General features: G+C 43.3%; 1 protein-coding gene across 5 annotated transcripts in view; it reads right to left on the reverse strand.

Moving 5' to 3' along the window:
• Positions 1-523: 523 nt before the first annotated feature.
• DUSP16 (dual specificity phosphatase 16) overlaps positions 524-19,666 on the reverse strand; it is an 80,287-nt gene continuing 61,144 nt past the window's right edge. For all 5 annotated transcript variants that reach the window (XM_071551434.1, XM_071551432.1, XM_071551435.1 and 2 more), the window contains 4 exons: positions 16,262-16,425; positions 10,000-10,159; positions 8,825-8,948; positions 524-4,920 (listed from right to left, as the gene is read on the reverse strand). In XM_071551434.1, coding sequence (XP_071407535.1) covers positions 3,744-4,920; positions 8,825-8,948; positions 10,000-10,159; positions 16,262-16,425 — 1,625 coding nt within the window. In that variant the 3' untranslated portion in view covers positions 524-3,743. The remainder of the gene's footprint in view (positions 4,921-8,824; positions 8,949-9,999; positions 10,160-16,261; positions 16,426-19,666) is intronic.

The following is a 19,666-nucleotide window of genomic DNA, read 5'->3' on the forward strand; positions in this document are numbered from 1 at the left end:
GAAGCTTTCTCTTGTAAGAGTTGCTACATCTTGTTTGTAGAAAATAGGAACAGAAACTCACATAGGTTGTAACTTGTGCTCTGTCTAATGGTTCTTAGAGAGACTAAGAATTCTGCATTTCCCTTTCTGGGAATATGCTTCGAAATTCTCTTTTAAGAAAAGCTTTTGCTACTGCACCTGAGTTTGAAGATGCACAAACACTGTAATTTGTATGATCTATTCTCTGAAGCAGCAGTGAGGGGCCTACTCCAATCTCAGCAAGCAGAACTTGCTCTGCCTGCTTCAGAACTGTCAGAATCAGTCAAAACAAGTTTACATTATTCTTCAAACAAGAAGTATGGGAGGCAAGAAAAACCATGGGGTTCATTCTAGGTAACTTAATAACTTTGATATACTTGCTTCAAGAAGACTAACACAGCTGCCTGAGGAACAGTTTACTCACAACCATATTAGACATTGTAAGGTGTTAATGCAGGGAAGTGCCACTGTTGATCTTCAAGGGAGCAAAAGAGATGGGGTAATCAGAAACAGGTAAGAGGACTAAATGGTTACCTGTGCTGTAAAATCACCTCTGCTTGCGACAGGCAGTGCAAAGCTGCTCAAACCATGTCATTCACAAACACTACATCCGCAGAGAAGGGTATGTATGATAAAGGACAAGCCTGCTCTTTGTCCTGCATGCCGGGGAGCAGGTCCTACTGCAGGCAGGTACTCCACAACCATTCCTTAGTCATTCTTTATAAACAGGTACCATTTCTGATTTTATTTCATCATACGTACAGGTATGCTCATGACACAGGATGAGAAACTGACATCTCTGAACCATTTGAACAGCTTGCCATTAAACCAAATATGCCAAGTATGCCATACACCAAACGCCATACATCATATTCATATTGAACATGTACATGTTTCCCCCTCACATCCTCCACTTTGCTTTCCAGACTTCTACAAACCATTTCCAGTATTGTTCAGGAACAGGACTCTAGTTCAGATAGGAGCCAGGGCACCACTCTATGCAGGACATGGGGACTTCTGTGGGGATCCATCCCCTAAAAATACTGAGCCTACAATTTTGATTTTTTCAGGGACCAGAGTGTACTGGAAATCACGAGGAGCCACAACACCAGATTTCAGTTCCTCAGAAGGCGATTAATAAACAAACCCCAAACATAAATAAAGTGAAGGGGGGAACACACATGTCTGAAGGAGCACAAAAGACAGGAAGAATCTGTTTCTGTCTCCAGGATTGAGAACCCCATTGTCAGTGATAGCCCCACTGACTGGTTTAAATCACAGACATGGGCTTTTCCTGAAATCTGGCTGAGAGGACCACTGTTAAACTGTTTACATAGGTATATACACACATAGCATGTGTATGCATTTGCTGAAAATAGTTGTAATGCAATTACTTTCACCTGATACATAAACAGAGACAAGTGGTAGTATGTTTAATGAACAGCCAAGACCTGATACGTGTGAGGTCAACCTGTCCCTTGCCTGTCCCTTCTTCCAACACTTCACACACAGAGCGCAAACAGAGCCTCTGGGGTCATTGACTCCTGGTGCTGCCTCTCTCTGTGCCTTTTGCACTTTTTAGGATCAGGTTAATCAATGCTTCAGCTTTCAGTGCTATTTTCAACAGTTCATGGTAGGAAATTAAAGTCACATCTCAGCCACAAAATGAAACAATGACAAAATCTTCTCCAATTTTCAATATAGTAAAACCTGAGATTTGAGTCACAAGCTAGCTAAACTTAGAGTAAAAAAACCTAACATAACCCAAGCTGCTGACTCGAATTAGGGCTTCAGGTTGCTGCTGACAATTTTTTTTTAAAGCTGTTGGCCAGGTTTAAGTATTTGTTATAGGTGATGTAGAATTTTCAGCTGCCTGCACTGAAATGGGGCAAAACAATATAGTTTTCCCTAAACACACATGTTCTGAGATGTTCTGGGGAAGACCAAGGTAACACATGTGCAGCTCAGAGCAGGAAGGATGAAGCTTTACACAGTGCTTCTGGTACTACCTCTGGCAGGTGCATAAACGTCCTGTAGCACCGTGCACATGTGAACCAACATGAGCAGGGCAGCCAAGGTACTGCATGAACCGGAGCTGGAGGGGAAGCACTTGGGTTGCTATCAAAAACAACATAAAAAGGGCTGTGCCTAATCTCCACTGAAACACCCCCTTGGCAGCAGGGAGGTGACACCTCCCCAAGCTGGTGTGTTCTTTGGGATGATGAGGGAGGACACTGTACAGCTTTGAGTGTCTGCAGACAAATCACACATCAGCATGCTGGGAAACCAAAAGACCCTACACTGGGACAGAGAACAATGGCCAAGATCAAGTTCCTCTGAAGGTGTGAGTGTGGGAGGTGAGTGGCTTCCAGTAATGGGAAGCTGTCTCTTCTCAAACCCCCTTTCTTTCACACCACACTATGAGATGGGACACCAGAGGCCCTCTTCTGTTTTCCTTGGGCAGCCAGCCAGACTTCCCTTTATCTGATGAAGTCAGCGAAACATTTAATGAGAAGCCAGTCCCAATCCATGTTGGGATGGAATAAGACCCAGCGGACCTGCATTGCCCCACTCCACATAGGGCTGGGACCATATATGGAAGAGCAGTTCCTCAGTGGTACTGCTCTGTTAAGGATAAAAGCCCACCCCATTTTTATCTTAAAAAACTGCAAAAAGCAAACAAAACAAACCCCAAAAAGCCTTTGAGAGTCTCATACTGAATTAACTGGTAAGAAAAGCATGTTGTGGCCATTTGTACCATCCACTTCTCTTGCATGTAACCCTATCTATCAACCACTCCATTACAGTTTAGAAGCCAAAGCAGCTACCCCTCTCCCAGAAGCCAGTTTAATATAAAAAATAGAAATACTGTATCAAAAGACTGGGGGAAACAGTCCTAAGCACAGTTCATTAATCTTCTTTTAAGAATTGCTACTGAGCCAACTGAAACACTTGTACGTAGACAGCTTTAAAAAAAAATCAAATGTGGCTAGTTGTTACTTGTTCACATTGCTTATGAACTGACTACCAGCATATGGCAGCCATAAAGCCCTAATTTATTTTTTAGATTTTTGAGGTACTGTTTTTTTTTTCTCTGAAGCAGCTCTCTAGTGAATCACCTAAAGCCTATCCATTAGAACAATAGTTACAACAGTATTTACATTTGTCTGAACTGTGTATTCAGACAAGCCTTGCTATAACCAGTCCCTATGCCCTTTGGAATCGCTCCCAGTCTCCCTTCTTACAGGAAAAAGGTCTCCCTCCAGAGGTTGGCTCAGTGTCAGGGCTAAGGTGCACTGGTGAAGATGGGGGGCACAAGGAGGGAGAACAAAACTAGTTTTGACAGGTAGGAGTGTGTTTCAGTGGAACCAGAGAATGGGTTTGATACCTAGAGAGCTTCATTTTTAAAAACCACTAAAACACTGTGCAATCCATTGCATATAATTGCTTCCTCTATGAGGGAAATATCTTTGAAGTGTTCTGCCCTTCTTCAGGAAAGGAGAGGAGAAAACCCCAGTGGCATATGGTGTCCTCGGGCAGATGCAAACTTGTCACTTCTTTGCAGTACTAACCTTTCGCTGCATTCACACTGAAGCCTCATGGTTCTTCCCTCCCCCCACCTTTTTACACACAGTTTCAGATTTACAGGGATCTCTCAAATGCTGGGGGAGCAGCCTGGAGGGGTAAGCAGCAACTCTGATAAAGTCCTACAAGCCTGCTGCCCCTCAGGATACTTCAATGATTTCCATGCTGCCTGAAAAACTTGACTGACTGCCCACTTTGCCCAGTTCTTCTCTGGATCTGCTGTCTGACATGATGCTCTCCCCAAATTCCATCTGGCAGCTCCTGCGCTTAAACTGCTTTTCAAAAGAGCTTTCCTCATGCCAGCTCCTCCTGGAGTCCCCTCGGTCCCCCTGCTTTGCCCTCCTGCGCACGGCGCAGGCCTGGTCGCAGCCTGTGGGCAGCTGGCTGCAGCTGTAGGCAGAGTAAGCAGCACTGCTCCCGTAGATGGCTGAGGCAGAGTAGAAATGTGAGGACTCAGTTGCAAAATACCAGCTATTGGTAAGGGATGTAGCTGATGTCTGAGGAGCCAAGATGTCTGAGTGCCAGCCTTTGAGGCCCAGCCCAGCAGCGGACTTTGCCAAATGCTGCTGGCTGGTGGACAGACCAAACAAGAAGTTCGTTCGGTAGTTGTCTTCCATGCTCCCACTCCGGTGGAGGGGGTACAGGAGTGACCGCTGAGTGGTGGTACCGCCACTGGCTCTCCCCAGGTGTTGCCTTTTGCGCTGGCTGTCCAGCTGCCAGGTATTCTGGGGGGTTTGGGGAGGGTTTGCTTCCTCTTTGTCAGGGCTAGTTTCTGGGGTCTGTTCTGACACCTCCTGGACAGGAGAGAACTGACACAACTTGCTGCCACCCTCTAAAGCAGTTGTGTGTTTGTAGCATTCCAGGGTGTCTTCAGAGGAGGCAAAGCCCTGAACTGATGCAGTGACACAGCTGCTACTTGTTGAGTAGGACACAGACTTGATATCCAAAGAAAAGGAGCGCTTCAGCCGGTTGCTGTCTTCCACCTTATCCAGGGAGATGTGCAGTCCATTTATGCCCTGTACCAGTGGGCCATCTTCCAGAGGGGACAACTGCCCACGTGGTGCACTGCCAGAGTCCATTGGTTTCTGTTCTACAATCTCAGAGGTAGCAGTAATGCAGCGCTGGTTCACGGAGAGGTTGCTCTGCCCACCTTCCGGGACCTGCATGTGCTCGCTGCTTTTTTCCAAATGCAGAAATTTCAACTTACTAATATGTCCAGGCTGACCACTCTGGTTCTTTATCTTTTTCTCAAAGTCCAAAAGCTGGCCCAGAAAATTGAAGTTCGGAGAAATGGTTGGCCTCTTTTCTTTCACAAATCTGGTAAGAAGGCACAAATAAACCAAGAATTACTTAAAGAACCTGCTGCTCAGACCTGAGATAACCCTAAAGTGATTGTTGTGAATGTCTACAGCCTATTCTTAACTTAGCTTGGACTTAAAGTTCAATCAAGCACAAGTAACTTGAGGATGGAGTTAAAAAAGGGCAGTTTTAAGGAAAATAATGCTGGAAGCTCTGCCTGATGTCCTGAAAAACTTGTAAGCCTCTATCGCTTACTTAAAAATGGCTAAAAGGTGGGCAGGGAAGAAAACATTTTTTTAACTCTTCATGATGTCCACAAGTGGTTTGAGTACATAGTTTTCCTTATTTACTTCACCACTGGGATCTTTACTACCTTGGTTTCTGACTAGAGTCAGTTTCTCAAGTTTTGCATGAACAACATTTGAGCTTTAGCCAAGAGACCATTTCCCTTCTACAGAGAGTGGACACCTTCCCCACCATTCCAAGGGATGACATATGTTCCTACCACCTCTCTCATGCCGTCATCACTGCAGTGAGTGTAGTCACCTGTTTATCACAGCCAAGACAGAGAGCCCTGACCTTATCCAGGAAGTGCCAGTGATTTCTACCAAACACTGGTATTGACCACTGATAGGATAATCAAAAAGAAAAACAAAGGTGCCAATGCAGCATTCTCTTAAGTCTTGTAGGTGTTCAGCAGTAAAGGGCAACAGGACTGCCAAATCCCTATTTTTGGGTCCTGCAGGAAGCAGCCTGACTGGCATATCAGTTCTAGCACACATTCATGTACTGGGTTGAGTATGGAGAAGGTGCAAAGATACTGAAAATGTTTTGCTGAACCAGGATTCTAAATATATGAAAGATCTAAGTAGTAGGAATCATGTCATGTACTTCAAAGTTAAATACAAAAGCACACTTCCTACCTGTCTGCTTTGCAACACAGCTAAATAAGTACTCTGCTTTTTACAGGCTGCAAAGCAGAAAGCTGCCCAAATCCCTCCTCCTCTGGCTTTGGGGTTTTTTTTAAGAAATATTCCTGAACAAAAGAATTAACAAGGAAAGAAACCTTGCAAAGCTACCTATATGCAGTACAAACACACATATAATGTGTCACTGGGAAAATTAAATATTAAAAATAAAATCTCTGGGAAAGTGAACACAAGGTAAGTGTGCAGTCACCAAAATGAGCATGAGAAAAATGGAAAGGTGTACTTGTATATGTGCATATACACTAGCACAAATATGTGCAGGCAACAACATGAAAAACGTCAAACAAAACTTGCATTTTTTTATTACTTTTTTTTTTAGTTTGTCGAAGAACAAACCAGGAATAGTCTGGCTGATGTGATAACCTGGAATATCAGGCTGCACAAACTTTCACCATGAAATGTAACACTGTCAAATAGAGAAATCTAGGAAGTCTCCTGAGGAGAGATTCTTTAGTTTGTGCTCTTAGCATTTAGTGTGGGGCTTTTTAGTCCAGTGTAAGCAACTCACTCACTGGAATTCGTACACTATTTCCATTTTTTTTCCAGTCAAAGTTAGCTGTACTTAAATTAGTTATTTAAAGCAAGGTCCTTCTTGCGTATGTTTTGGTAGCCTCTCCAATACTCCCTTATTTTTACTTTATCCTCATCTCACTCCAAAATGTTGGGCAGTCTTAAATATAAAATTAACTTTTTTAAAAATGAAAAAGGTACATGACAGCATGCGGGACCCCCCTGACAAGTTTTAAGGCTTGGCAAACTTTTTCATTTCAAAACGCTATTTTTTCCAATTGGAAAACATGTATATAATTTCATTTTTATATTTATTTCTGTTTAACAGTCCATTATACAAAGGATTTTAGAAGTTTGTTTCTTCAACTTTCACTTAAGTAACACTGTCACATTTTTATTTGGGTAATAACATCAGACAAGTATTTTATCTAATGACTTCCATTAATTAAAAAAAGTATTTTTCTTTCAAGCTTTGCCAACAAGAGATCCCAAACCAGTGAGTGAAATGTTCTGAGCCATATCATAGGAAATATAGCAAAATATAATCTAAATTTCACAGTAGTTGTTCAGCACCTACAGTGCAAAGAGAAACAGGCCTAGTATTATTTATCCTTCACACTCTGTTCATTGCTTTTGGTTAAGGTACAGAGGAGAATTTAATGTAGATAAGGAATTTAGAAGCAGCACTTCAGAAGCTCCCTGAGTATGGGCATTTTAGAAGCTCTACAGCTCCAATCTCCAGACCACTACATCCTGAGACTAGGCAGATTTTTTTCACTGAGCTCACACCTTGCACAGTATCTATCCACATCCACTATAATTCATCTGTATTATCTATACCTGGATAATGATTTTTAGCTACTCTTCTTAACCAAATCTGTTTCATGTTGAAATTACTGCACAATGCCAAGCGGTCAGCAGGCTCTAGTAAGGAAATGTGGGAAATGCCTGAAGACAACAGGAGAGGGCTGTAGTTCAGGCATCTATTAGGTGCCATTTTTCCACTGCATATACAAGTATGTTCATCAGCTTAAAATCCCCATAGAAATCATGCTCCACAAGGGGACATTCCTTCATCATGTTCATCCTTCTGTTCTTATCACTGTTTCAGAGATGCTGGTAGCAACACACAGGTGATTTCAGAGGTGCTCCCGCTCCACCTGCTCCAGCACCATTACTCAAAATTGCTTGTGCATAACGTGTTACAGTGATGCGCCAGCTGTGCCAACGAGACTGTAAAGCCCATCAAAAAGATCATCATTTTCTGCACAACACAACAAAGCAGTTCATTAAATTTAATACAGAAGTTGTGGTAAACTGCAACCAAGCCACCTGGAGTGTAGCTAAGTGTTCACAGTCTAAGTTTAGAAAAAATGGGATCTGAAAGGTTAAAAAGGAGGAGGGGGGAAGGGGGCCTCCACAAACACTACCAAATGCCACAAAGAGATGATATTTCAAATGCTCTGTCCCACAGTTTTTGGTTGACTTTGATAGCAACAAAAGTTTTCTGAATTCCTAGACTTTTTACTTGCAGGCAGTTCTTTGCGAGCCTTATCAAATACCAAACTGCAGTCAACGGATCCAGCTCAGCATTTGTCATAAGGATGGTTATAAATATCCTCAGTTCTCTTTCTCTTTCTGTAATCCTCTCCATTCCATTCTCCCTCTAGCTCACAAGATACTGCTATAGCTCTGTGTGTGTGTGTGTGTGTGTGTGTGTGTGTGTATGCACATACTGTCCTGGTTTGGGAATGGTAACCCCTCAATTTAGTGCTCCAACCAAGACTCTCCACACCATGCACTGCTCCCAGTCTCCCACTTACCATCACCCCCAGGGATGGAGAAGAGAATTGGAGATACAATAGGTAAAGATCACAGGTTGAGATAAGAACAACTGACTGGTAACTTCAATGAGATAACAAACAGACAGAAACTATACTAATGACAGAGAGTACCAGAAAGAAGTAAATTATTCACATGGATTGCTCACCACCATGGGGAAACCCCCAACAATACCAGTTCTCTTCCCTGGTCCCTGGAAAATGACCTGAGGTGGTACAGAATAACCTCTGGGTCCTGGCCATGCCCACTCCATACTACTGCAAAAATTAACCCTGTCCTGACCAGAACCAGGACAACACACATACATTTAACAGGCAGTTTACATTCCATGCATTTGCCTACTTAGAGCAAAGACCAACATCAGCATTTTGCAGGTGGGCAATTAATATTAGCTGTGTGATGATATTCAACACCATTAATGTGTTTCTGGAGGAATTCTATACTTAAAACGAGTGTGCACAGACCAGTGAACTACCAGCTAAAATGTCTGCTTCTGCCCTTGGTCATATAACATTTTATCATTCACCATAAAACAAGCCAACAGGGACAAGAATTAGTATGAAAGGAAAATTTCTCCTTACCTGTAAGCTTCATCTAAGGACATATCCATCCTCTTCATGATATACGCAATAGCAATTGTGGCAGAGCGAGATATCCCAGCTAAACAGTGCACTAACACACGGCCATTTGATGCTTTTGCTTTTTCTGCATAGCAAAGAAATTGGCAAGGGTCAAAGTCAGCAGCATTTTACCATGATGAAAAGTTTGCAAAGAAAGCAATGTTATTTAAAATTATTCAACACTTTCAAATTAACTGCTCATTAAAAAATCTCAAAGAAGCTTTTAACAAAAATCACTTATTTTCTCTAGCACTGAAAAAGCATGACACACATAGGAAACACACTTCAGTTACAGTACACCTCATTTTAATGTGCACACGAACCACCCTATTTAGATGTCTGGGAAAGTTAATTGTTTCTAATTTTATATACAAGTAAAAAAAGCAAACATTCACAGTGGAACAATCTGGCCAGTTTGAATTTGATAGAATCACAGAATCATAGAAGCGATTGGGTTGGAAAAGACCTCCGAGATCATCAAGTCCAACCCTTGGTCCAATTCCAGTCCATTTACCAGATCATGGCACTCAGTGCCATGTCCAATCTCAGTTTAAAAACCTCCAGGGATGGCAAATCCACCCCCTCTCTGGGCAGGCCATTCCAATGCCTGATTACGCTCTCTGGAAAGAATTTTTTTCTGATCTCCAACTTAAATTTCCCCTGGCAGACCTTGAGCCTGTGCCCCCTTGTCCTATTGCTGAGTGCCTGGGAGAAGAGACCAGCCCCCACCTGGCTAGAACTTTCCTTCAGGTAGTTATAGACAATGATGAGGTCACCTCTGAGCCTCCTCTTCTCCAGGCTAAATTTGGCTAGCTCACCTCCCAAAGGTGAAGACAGAGCTTTATGTCCAAATTTCTAATGCACTCTCTGCAGACATCTATCAGGATTCTATCAGGCTGCCTGAAAGCAGAGTTGTACTCCTAAGTGCTTTTGTTCTGTCATGCTGGAATATGCAGTGGTAGAATGTTACTTTGCTTCTGTGCTTAGAAAGGGATGCTGACTGTGCACACAGATGCTGAGGGTGTTTTCATACAACCCAGAAAGCATTCAGGGCTTCTCCAGCCGTAACAGCAAGGCAGACACATAGAGGAATCCAAAAAACTGTTTGAGAGAGAGAATTTCAATTTTCTTCTCACCTATAAAATCAACTGATTTATCCAACCAAGGTAAAATTTTCTCACAAAAGCTGTCGTTCACAGGCACTCTGAGGAAATGGGATTCTGGAATAAAATCAGGTTTCGGACAAGTATTGCTGGCGTTCAGTACGTAGCCAATATCATTCTGCTGCATCAGCTCCTAGGAAAGAGAGAAAGATTAAGCCTAGAGAAGTGGTATCTTTAGCCCATTACAAAGCTAAAAATCAAACTGCAATCTGGGTTGGAATTGCTGTAGCTGCATACAGGACATTCTTTTAGGAAAAAAAGAACTACTCAGCTTTTAATTCTTCTAACAACTTTTAATGAGACATCCAGTGTGTGCAAATACCATTTGGACTGCAAATCCCATAAAAACTAAGTTAACAAAGAAAAGAAATAATGGTAGAATACCTTCTGCTACTCTGTAGCATCACTTCCAAGAGAATGAATTTTTTGCTACTTCGGTTTAAATTCTCACTGTGCAAACTGACAACAAACATTCCCACATGCTGACCTGAATATGTGTTTTCCAGATCACAGATTTAAGATTGAGGTTGCACCATCAGAGATATTGGTGAGAAATATGAAATGAAATGGATGCCTCTTGCAGTCACCTTTTATGTCTGGGACCTTTTTTCTATGGGAATGTGAAAAACTCTCAAAACCTTGAGAGAAAGACTGAAGATCTTGAAGTAAACCATTTCCACACAGCACTCACTGGCATTTTACAAGAGTCCCGCTTTGTGGTTTACAATTTAGTTGCTCAGGTTTCAGTTTTCAGTCAATAGGCCTCTTGCATCTCAGAGAATTGTTATAGGAACAAGGAAAGAGACTCAATGTATAAGAGTTAAATGGACTTTTAAATGAGTAACTTAAATGGTTCAGACAGGATTTGGCAGTAAGCAACATGCAAAGGAGATGAACAATTCCTCGCAAAGCAAATCACCAGAAATACAATTTGCAGCCATGGTCAAAACCAACAACAACAACAACCAAACAAAAAACCAAAAAAACCCCCAAACACCCACCAAGGGTGGTTCTCAGAGAAGTTCAAGAGAAGTTCTCAGCCTTAGTGCTTCTTGCCCTGTTACTTTCCTGGGTCATGTTCCCACTATAGCTCAGCTTCTTATCAACAAATTCTAGTATGTCACTGATTTCTCCATCTCCCTTCCTGCACATCTCCCCAGCTGAACCGAAAGCTCCCTTCAGCCCTGCATGCCTTTCATAGCTGGTGCTGTTCCACCTTTCTTGGCTATATTTAGGTCTCACATACTGACATGCTTAAAAGCAGGAGTGCTGTAAGTGAATAGGGAAATATTTGGAATTATCTAGAGAGGAAAGGTATTGGGCAATGGGTTTCTTGGCACAGGGGACTAGCTAGACTCTCCTTCTATCTTACATGTGCCAGGGATACCCCCGATTCCCAGCATTCCTCCCTCACTATTCTGGGCTATGCAGCTTTGCCCTTCCAGGATCCCAAGCTCTTCAGCATCAACTTCCATGAAATAATTATTTGGTTTAGATCACTAACTTGAAATACTGACCCCAAACCCACTCAATCCCTGTTGTCACTGGTTGAAGGTGAGGAAGGAACAACTGAAATAGCCAGTACAAAAGTACATGCAGATTCATGAACATTCTCATGTATAAAGAAGGGAGGTGATGAGGGTATCATTAACAAAGGGACTGCCACAATGCATTTTTGATCAGAATACAGCTAAGGGGAGGGGGGGCAGGGAATAATGACTTTAGAAGAAATGTTTTAAAACATAAATGCTGGTGGGCTACACAGTCCAACCACCACAATTCCACAGTTATGCAAGGCTTTTGATGCGGAATTTATTATCCAAATAGGAACAAAAAGGCTGCTGATGCTAAGTCTGAAATCTACAAGCCAAAAGCCCACCTACGCCAGAATATTAGTGCTTGTCTTTCAGACTAAGCTAAAGAAAGAAGTTTATGCTTCCTTCTGTTCTAAAGTATCAATCATTCCCTGTACAACCTGCTCCAGTGTAATAACCATAACAGTGCCTTCATTGTAAGGCACCCAAGAGGAAAAAGTGAATTATGATGGGAGGAAGATGCAGAAATCCTAATACTAACAACTTTATGAAAAGAAGGTAAATGCTTCTTTGTGAGCTTATTTAGATTTTATGACTTGTTTAATCTGAAAATTAATAGCACCCTAAAATGTTGCTTTGTTCCAGGAAATAAAATCCAGGTCTGGAAGAAAATAAAGAGAATAGTTATGTAAGCAGAAAAGAAGTGTTGCAGTTTAAATGCTGGTACAAACCATGAAATGTAAGCAGGAGGCTCATTCAGGCCCATAACCACAATACCGATTTTTTTTTCTGTTACAGTAACTCTCAAAAAGAACACTATCACTGCCGTGTAAGCCAGGATATCCTCTGATCCTTTCACAAAGAGTGATCAGTTTCTACACAGGTAAATACGCTCTTGCAATGCCACCAATGTATCACACAGAGATAACCACGATGTATCACACTGAGACCCCCAAAACTGAAACAAACTATTCTCTTAGAACTTTTATGAGGCTTTTAGTATTGCAACACTGCAAAAAAATATTATGAACATTTTCAGACTTCAGCATTTAGAAAGAAATCTGTAAAAAATGCAGAAATTCTCCCAAGACTTTCCTGAATTGATCATTAGTTTTGGTGAAGGACATTAACAAAGCATTTGTTTTTGCATATCTTTCCTAAATAAAGGATTATCAGCAGAGGTATTAATGGCAAATAGCTTTAGTGTTCTTAAAAGGTCATGAATACAGATTGTCCTGCAATAAGGGAAGCATTTCCCTAGCCATGCACTCAGAGATAAGCTTATAAAGATCCTAAAATGATAGGCTGGTCTTGATAACATATGATGAAAATTCACATCTTTAAATCGTCGTGTCTAACAGTAGTACTTTCTGCAGTACAGAGTTCTTTCTGCAGATATTTTTGAGACAATTTAATTTTAGAGAAATTAGTATGTCTGGTGAATGGAAGGAATCATGAGAACTCACAGCATTTGAAGGCAAAAATTAAGGTCAGTGTGTACAACATCATCTTAAATAGTTTTGAGAATCTACTAGAATTTTTCAATAATTTGGGTTTTTAAAAAAAATCTGGACTTTAATAGAAAACAGCTATTTTAATCTTAACAGAAAGCTGGTTTCTTGTCTCAAGTGCCTCCAGCAAGGCCATTAAACTGGGGTATGCAAACTTAACCCCTTACCAGGCCCTTGACTCTTCCGACAGAGACAGAACTTTGCTACTTATCCCTATTTTTTTGTTTCTGGCCCTCCACTTTTGAATGTTCTTTACTTCCCAGATTTCTTACCATGTATTTCTGGGCAATCAATGTAGTATGAGTCATCATCCTGGCTCTCCCCAGTATCCCTGTGTAGGATAGAGGCTTCCCTAGAAGCAAAGCACGTTGAAGGAAGAGCAGCAGAGATCCATTATTTGTGTTTCTAATGTGCCAGTGTCTAGGTACCACTAGCTTTTAGTTAAATCAAGAAACTGATTAAACCCAGGAAACTGGGAGTTGCCAACATTTGGGAAAACATCAAGGGGATTTTAAAAGGTAGAAATTTGTTCACACACCTTATTAATATTTTCCAATATTAAAGATGGAAGCCATTTTGCATTTTCCAGAGGCAACCACAGAATCTGAGGAGGTGGAAAACACAGGAGTCTTTGATTTTCATTCCCAAGAATATGTGACAAAGCACCAATGTGACCATCTCCTCAGGCTCTTACATTAATTCTAAAATATCTGCAGCTGCAGGGCTTCCTTTAACACACACTGAAAAATCAAGACTGTATATTAATGGGGGCAAGAGTGCCACCCTCAGGTCTGAGCTGCCACACTCGGGGCTCACCAGCAGTAGTTGAGGTTTTGGCCTCCTCCAGCCCTGTAATGAAAGTCCTGACCACTGCTACCATTGGATTCTGTTCTGGTGACACGCACATACCCTGTGCCTGTGCCCAACAACACAGGTACTCATTTACTGCAAGAAAAGGGAACAGCCTCTTTCATCCCCTGGGATTATGCACCACTTAGGAGCCACAGCATTGGAGTTCCCATCACATCCCAAACAAAATAACACATCCCTGGTCCGGAAGAGAACAAGTTGTCCCCTCCCTCCTACTCGGTCTTAGAACAGCACCTGCCCTTCACACACTGAAACAGAAGGTGTAACAACATCTTTCTAATACCCTATAACTGAAAGCAAAGATTTCTTTGTTTTTAATTACTTAGTTCCTGCTGTCTTTTGTCTGGGGACCACAAATTGGTTTTGTGATAGGAAAAGTAATAAGCTGCTTTGACATCCATCATAAGTGAATCAAGTTTCAATTGTTGACTCACTACCTGGCAATAAAGACAAGGAAGATTTTAAAGGACAAAGAAGATGCAATGACTGCTGAATATCCTCCATTTTTGTCCTCTCTATTGAAGTGCAATTACTTTCTACATGATTACTTGAGTGTCAAAAATTCTCTTAAAATAATTGTGAAAAAATCTAAAAATGGCCAGATTGGGATGTAAAAGTAGAAGAAAACAGGGGAAAATATAGTGGTTGAAGTACATGAATGTGATCGAGTTACAAGACTATGTAGGATAGTTCCTGGCTTAAGCTTCGTACATGGATACAAAACCATACACAAAAGCCTTCACATAATTAAGGTAATATTTTAGGGTGAAACATGTTGGGATAGACCAGGACTTTATTAAGTGGCAGAAGTACTACAAGCGATGGGTCGATGAAGATGCAGAAATCGGAGAGCCTGAGGCTGTGGGCTTAAGCTTTTCATATATTGATTTCTCCCCTGTTAATGGCGTTGGTCATCAGGTCCACCCATAATGTTTCCCTATAGGAGTCCCTATCCAAGTTCTTCTTCCTAGAACCTCCTTAGGTTTTTCCCACCAACCCTACCCTGATTGGCCCGTTTGGTGCATTGCAGTAGTTCTCCTTTTATGCCTCATTGTTCCCCATTGGTCCTTTCTCTGTACCTCCCCTTTGCTCATGTTTTGACCAATAGGATACTTGACCCTTCCCCTTCCTCCTCCCATTTTCTGGAACTATCCCCCGAACCCTTTATAAGCCGGGCACCCCAATAAACTTCCTTCTTCTGTTGCCACCTGGCCTCAAGTGTGGTCCTTCCTTGGGGAGGCCGCGGCGGGCTGGGTGCGGAGGGAGCCATCCCAGCCTTCGAGAGGCGGCCTAAAGGAGCTGCTAGCCGACAGCCTCCGGGCACCTCCAAGCAGAAGACCCGCGTTCCTGATTTAGGAGCTTTATCATCCATCGATAGAAACATTCCTTCCCTCTCCCTCATCCATATTATTTAATGCCAACTTGTGAAGACTGTTGGAGATTCAACTAATGAACAGAACTGCCAGATAATATGGGAGGCAAGACAGCACGTGCAGCGGAAGTAATAAAAATTCCTTTGTGAAGGTACCAAAGATTCAGACTGGAAGCTGTATGAGTTGATCTCCTCATCTGTGGAGGTACACCCATAGCAATTTGAGACAAGCTCTTTTAGACATCTGATAGTCCAGCATCCTACAAGTGATATATTTGATGACTTTGCTGACTATTTTAAGTATACAAAAATATTCTGGGCTATTCTTTAGAAACAGAAATTACTAAATATACATGTACTTAGAAACAGTAGAATAAACTTAGTGCAGTGGTACCATAAAAGCTCATTTCAAACAACCTCACTGATTGTCCAGGTCTGAACATTTCAGTAGGTGTACAAAGATTTGTTTGCAGTAGGCCCTTATTATACAATTCATGGTATTTAAATGGTATTTTTTCTAGCACTGGAACAAAATACTAAAAAACAGACAATCTTCCTTTGTCCTACTATAACGATTAACGTAATGGTGTTACATATCCAAGAAGTGCCAAAACAAGTCAGAGCTGTCTGTACACAGGAAAGTACTTGACCTGCTGTATGGCAGATATGATAGTTTGCTGTTAGTTGATAGGTTACTGAGGGAAAGTACCATATCACCTTCCCTAAGATGAAGGAAAAAGAAGAAGTTTCATATTACATGACACACAGATGTCCTATGGATTATTAGTTCTCACATAGCTTTCCATGGCTTATGCAGGCAGCTTTATCTGCATCTACTTGAGTTGTTTCATAGCTATAATGACAAAGCATGACAGAAGAATAGATAAAGACACATGTAGATTATATACTCATCTAAGTAAACCCCGTGACACCCAGAATATGCTCACCTTGTTGAGGACATCTCGTTGACACCCAAGATAGAGATGAGGCAGGATTCTAGTGGGGCCAATGTTGGAAACAGGTAGGCAAGGCTGAGAAATGGAAGTAGGGATGAGTGTGGATTTTCCTTCACAGAGACCAGGAAAAGAGCTGGAGAACTCAGCAAATCCACCTGTGAGAGGAAGAGTATGTATTCAGTTTACATGTGCTGTTGTAGGCATTGGTGCCTGTACCAGTTCTCAGAAAGCAGCATTTGTTGTAGGAGATGGGGAGGCACTCAGGGGCAGCAGCAAAGCCTTAACAGAGAAACTGTATGTGTGCCTCTTCCAGAGGTACCATGACTGTGGAATCATTCAGCAGCAGCCAAGGCCTGGCTATGTATTGTTGCAGCCCTGATTTTGGTGGGTCTGAATGACCACCCCACAAGTTTCGGTTTCACCTTAAAAGGACATGTTTCCAGCCTCAATCAATTGGAGTCAGACCACCGCACCTAGGGCGGGGTTGCTTGGGGTCATATATTACCCGTGTTTTATTGAATAAACTTGGGATTTGCTTGAACATCATATTGGTGTGTGCAGTCTCACTAGGACCTGGTCGGCAACAATTGGTGGACCTCAATGTGTCTCAGAACATGGAAGCCACCTGCAGACCTGCCTAAAACCTTAAGTGGCGACCCCTGAGAGCTGCTGAACCCCAAAATTTTTTGTGTGCTTTGTGGAGAAGCCTCCGAGAGCTTCTGTCTCCCGTAAACTTGGGAGTTTTTTGTAGTGGCCTTGAGAGCTGCTGGAAGAATGTGGACTGAAAGAACCACGACCTTTGAACTGGTGAGTTAAAGAAACATGGGAAATTCCAACTCGACTAAAACGAACTTACTGCTTGATAAATTTGAAAAACTAGCTCGTGTTACAAAAACAAACATTGAAAGACAAGCTTTACAGGAATTTTTGGACTGGTGCTTCAGTTGGAGGCACTTAACCGATGCCAATGACATGTTTTCCATAGAATTGTGTGATAACATTGGGGCAGATTTATAGAATTTAGTGCAAACTGCACCCGAAGAATTTTTACAGCTCATTCCATCATATGCAGCTATAAGGAAAATGCTGTTAGAGGTAGAACGAGCCCGTAAAAACCTCGAACTACCGGAGAGAAAGGAAAAAAGCCTGCTTCTGCAGGGCAGTTTTTCCCCTGAACATCCTTCTGCACCGCCGTGGGCACCGCTGCTTGCAAAAATGCCACCGCGGTACCCCTCTCCGCCCGTGCCGTCTGCGGGACCCCCACTGCGGTACCCACACGCGGCACCGCCCGTGCCGTTTGCGGAACCCCCGCTGCAGTACCCTTCGGCATCGCCGCTGCCCTATGCACAAGTGCGGAGCCCGGAGCCGAGCCACGGAGCCAGCGCTGTGCTGTTCCCGTACCCACACGCGGGACCGCCCGCTCCTGCTCCGGAAAACCCGACAGAATCACAGCAACCTTGGAATCAAAGCTTTTCCATGCCGTTCGTCACCCCAAAAAGTCAAGAAGTCGTCTGCACCGCCTTATAACTACCAAGAAACAGCCTGTGCACAGCAAATGAGACCACCAGCTGCCGCTGTAGAAGCGGCCGGACCTCAGCAGCAACCTTGGAATCCCATGAGACACGTCGCAGAAAACATCCAGCCATTCCAAACCGTGAGTGACTTTTATTTAAATCCTAGCTCTGAGAAGGCGTGATGGGGGATGCCCTCAGCCGAGAGAGACATGTGGAGGGGGGGACAAACCCCGTGGAGTTTCTCTCCCCCTGTCCGTCCACCTTCGGCGCCGCCGCCGCCGCCGCTGCCAATGCCCTGCGGGTACCTCGGGGCTGGGGTGCCTCCGCCGTGCTCCCCGCCGCCCCGTGGGTATGCCGGAGTCGCTCCGTTGTGGCAGGAGACTGTTGCGGCAGACATTTCAGCAGGGCTCGAAACCGCGTGGCCAGGAAAACAAAGAGACCACATGATTGCAAAGCCCGCGAAATCAAACAAAGGAATTGCGCGCCCTTACCACGAGGCGCGAGGACCGCCCAACCCCCCTCCCTACTGCCTGCCAATCACAGCGCATGCACCAGGCACGGGTTCCCCGCAGCCCGCAGGGGCCAGGGTCGGCTCCGAATTCGCCCGCCCCTGGGGCGGATCAGTTCCCGCGCCACCCCCACCACCTCCTGCGTGGATGGATACGCCCATCGACTGCGTCATGGAGAGGGGAGAGACTCCTTCCCAGTAGAGCGGAGCCAGCGGAGCTCCCCCTGGGCGTTCCACAGCGTAGGCCTCCCGGGAACGAGTTTCCACGGCGCCGGTCGCGCAGGACACAAGCTCTGCAGCACCAGCGAGGACCCCCACCCCGATAGCCGCGCGCTGCCTGCAGCTGCCAACACCGGCACTGGAACCCCCTGCGCCGGCAACCTGGTACCTGCAGCCTTCATCACTGACAGCCACATCCACCAGCTGTATCCCAGAATGGAGAGCAACATCGCAGCCGTTTAAAGGCACGGCACCGAAAGAAAAAGAAGCCTCTGTTTGGGACATGCTGGGGGGAGCTGGGAATCATGATGTAGTAAAAAAGGGATTTGAAAGATCCAAAAATGCTGCTTTAGCTGTTTTTTCTAACCTTCGTAGAACAGGGAAGCCTCTGGTAACTCAAAAGACCATTTCAGAAGCTATGGTCAAGCCAGATGAAAAGCATCTAGCCACCATAATTCAAAGGGTAGTTAAATCCAGAGAGTATCTAAGTGTATCTCTTGCATTTGTAACTTGTCTTGTTGCTGTTACTAATCAAAATGTATGGATAATGCTTTCTCAACAGGCAAATCTAAAAAATTTCTGCTCAGATAACATGGTTAAAGCAGGAGAACCAAACAAAGTGTGCCTTATAGGAATACCTTATCATAGCATCAAAAATTTCATTCCTTTTGGTATTGAGGAAGCAAAAGTGTCTTATCGTAGTACTGGAGAAACCATAGCAGATATCATATGGCAATTGAATACTTCCTTAGAGAGAGATCCACAAGAGCTAAAGCTAGTAGGAGCTCTCCTTGGAAATGAGTCATGTGTTGAATTTCACCCTGTGCATTCCAGTGTATCAGAATGGTCAAACAAACACTGGTCACAGCAATATTTTCCTGTGGAAAGCACAGATGTCACTCCTCATAATAAAAGTTACACCAATAGCAGTTGGTGTTGGAATATTATTGGATCACAAAATACAAGTTACCCAAAACCAAGATTGGTTCACACAAAAGGTAACCAGAGAAGAGCGTTGCCTCCTGGTTATTTCTTAATTTGTGGTAATAGAGCATGGCCTGGAATACCTGCCCAGGTAAAAAGTGGACCTTGTTACTTAGGCGAGCTGACCAAATTTACACAATCAATACCAGAGCATGTTAAGTGGTCTAGTCC

This window comes from Pithys albifrons, chromosome 3 (assembly GCF_047495875.1).
Source record: "Pithys albifrons albifrons isolate INPA30051 chromosome 3, PitAlb_v1, whole genome shotgun sequence".
Lineage (NCBI taxonomy): Eukaryota > Metazoa > Chordata > Aves > Passeriformes > Thamnophilidae > Pithys > Pithys albifrons.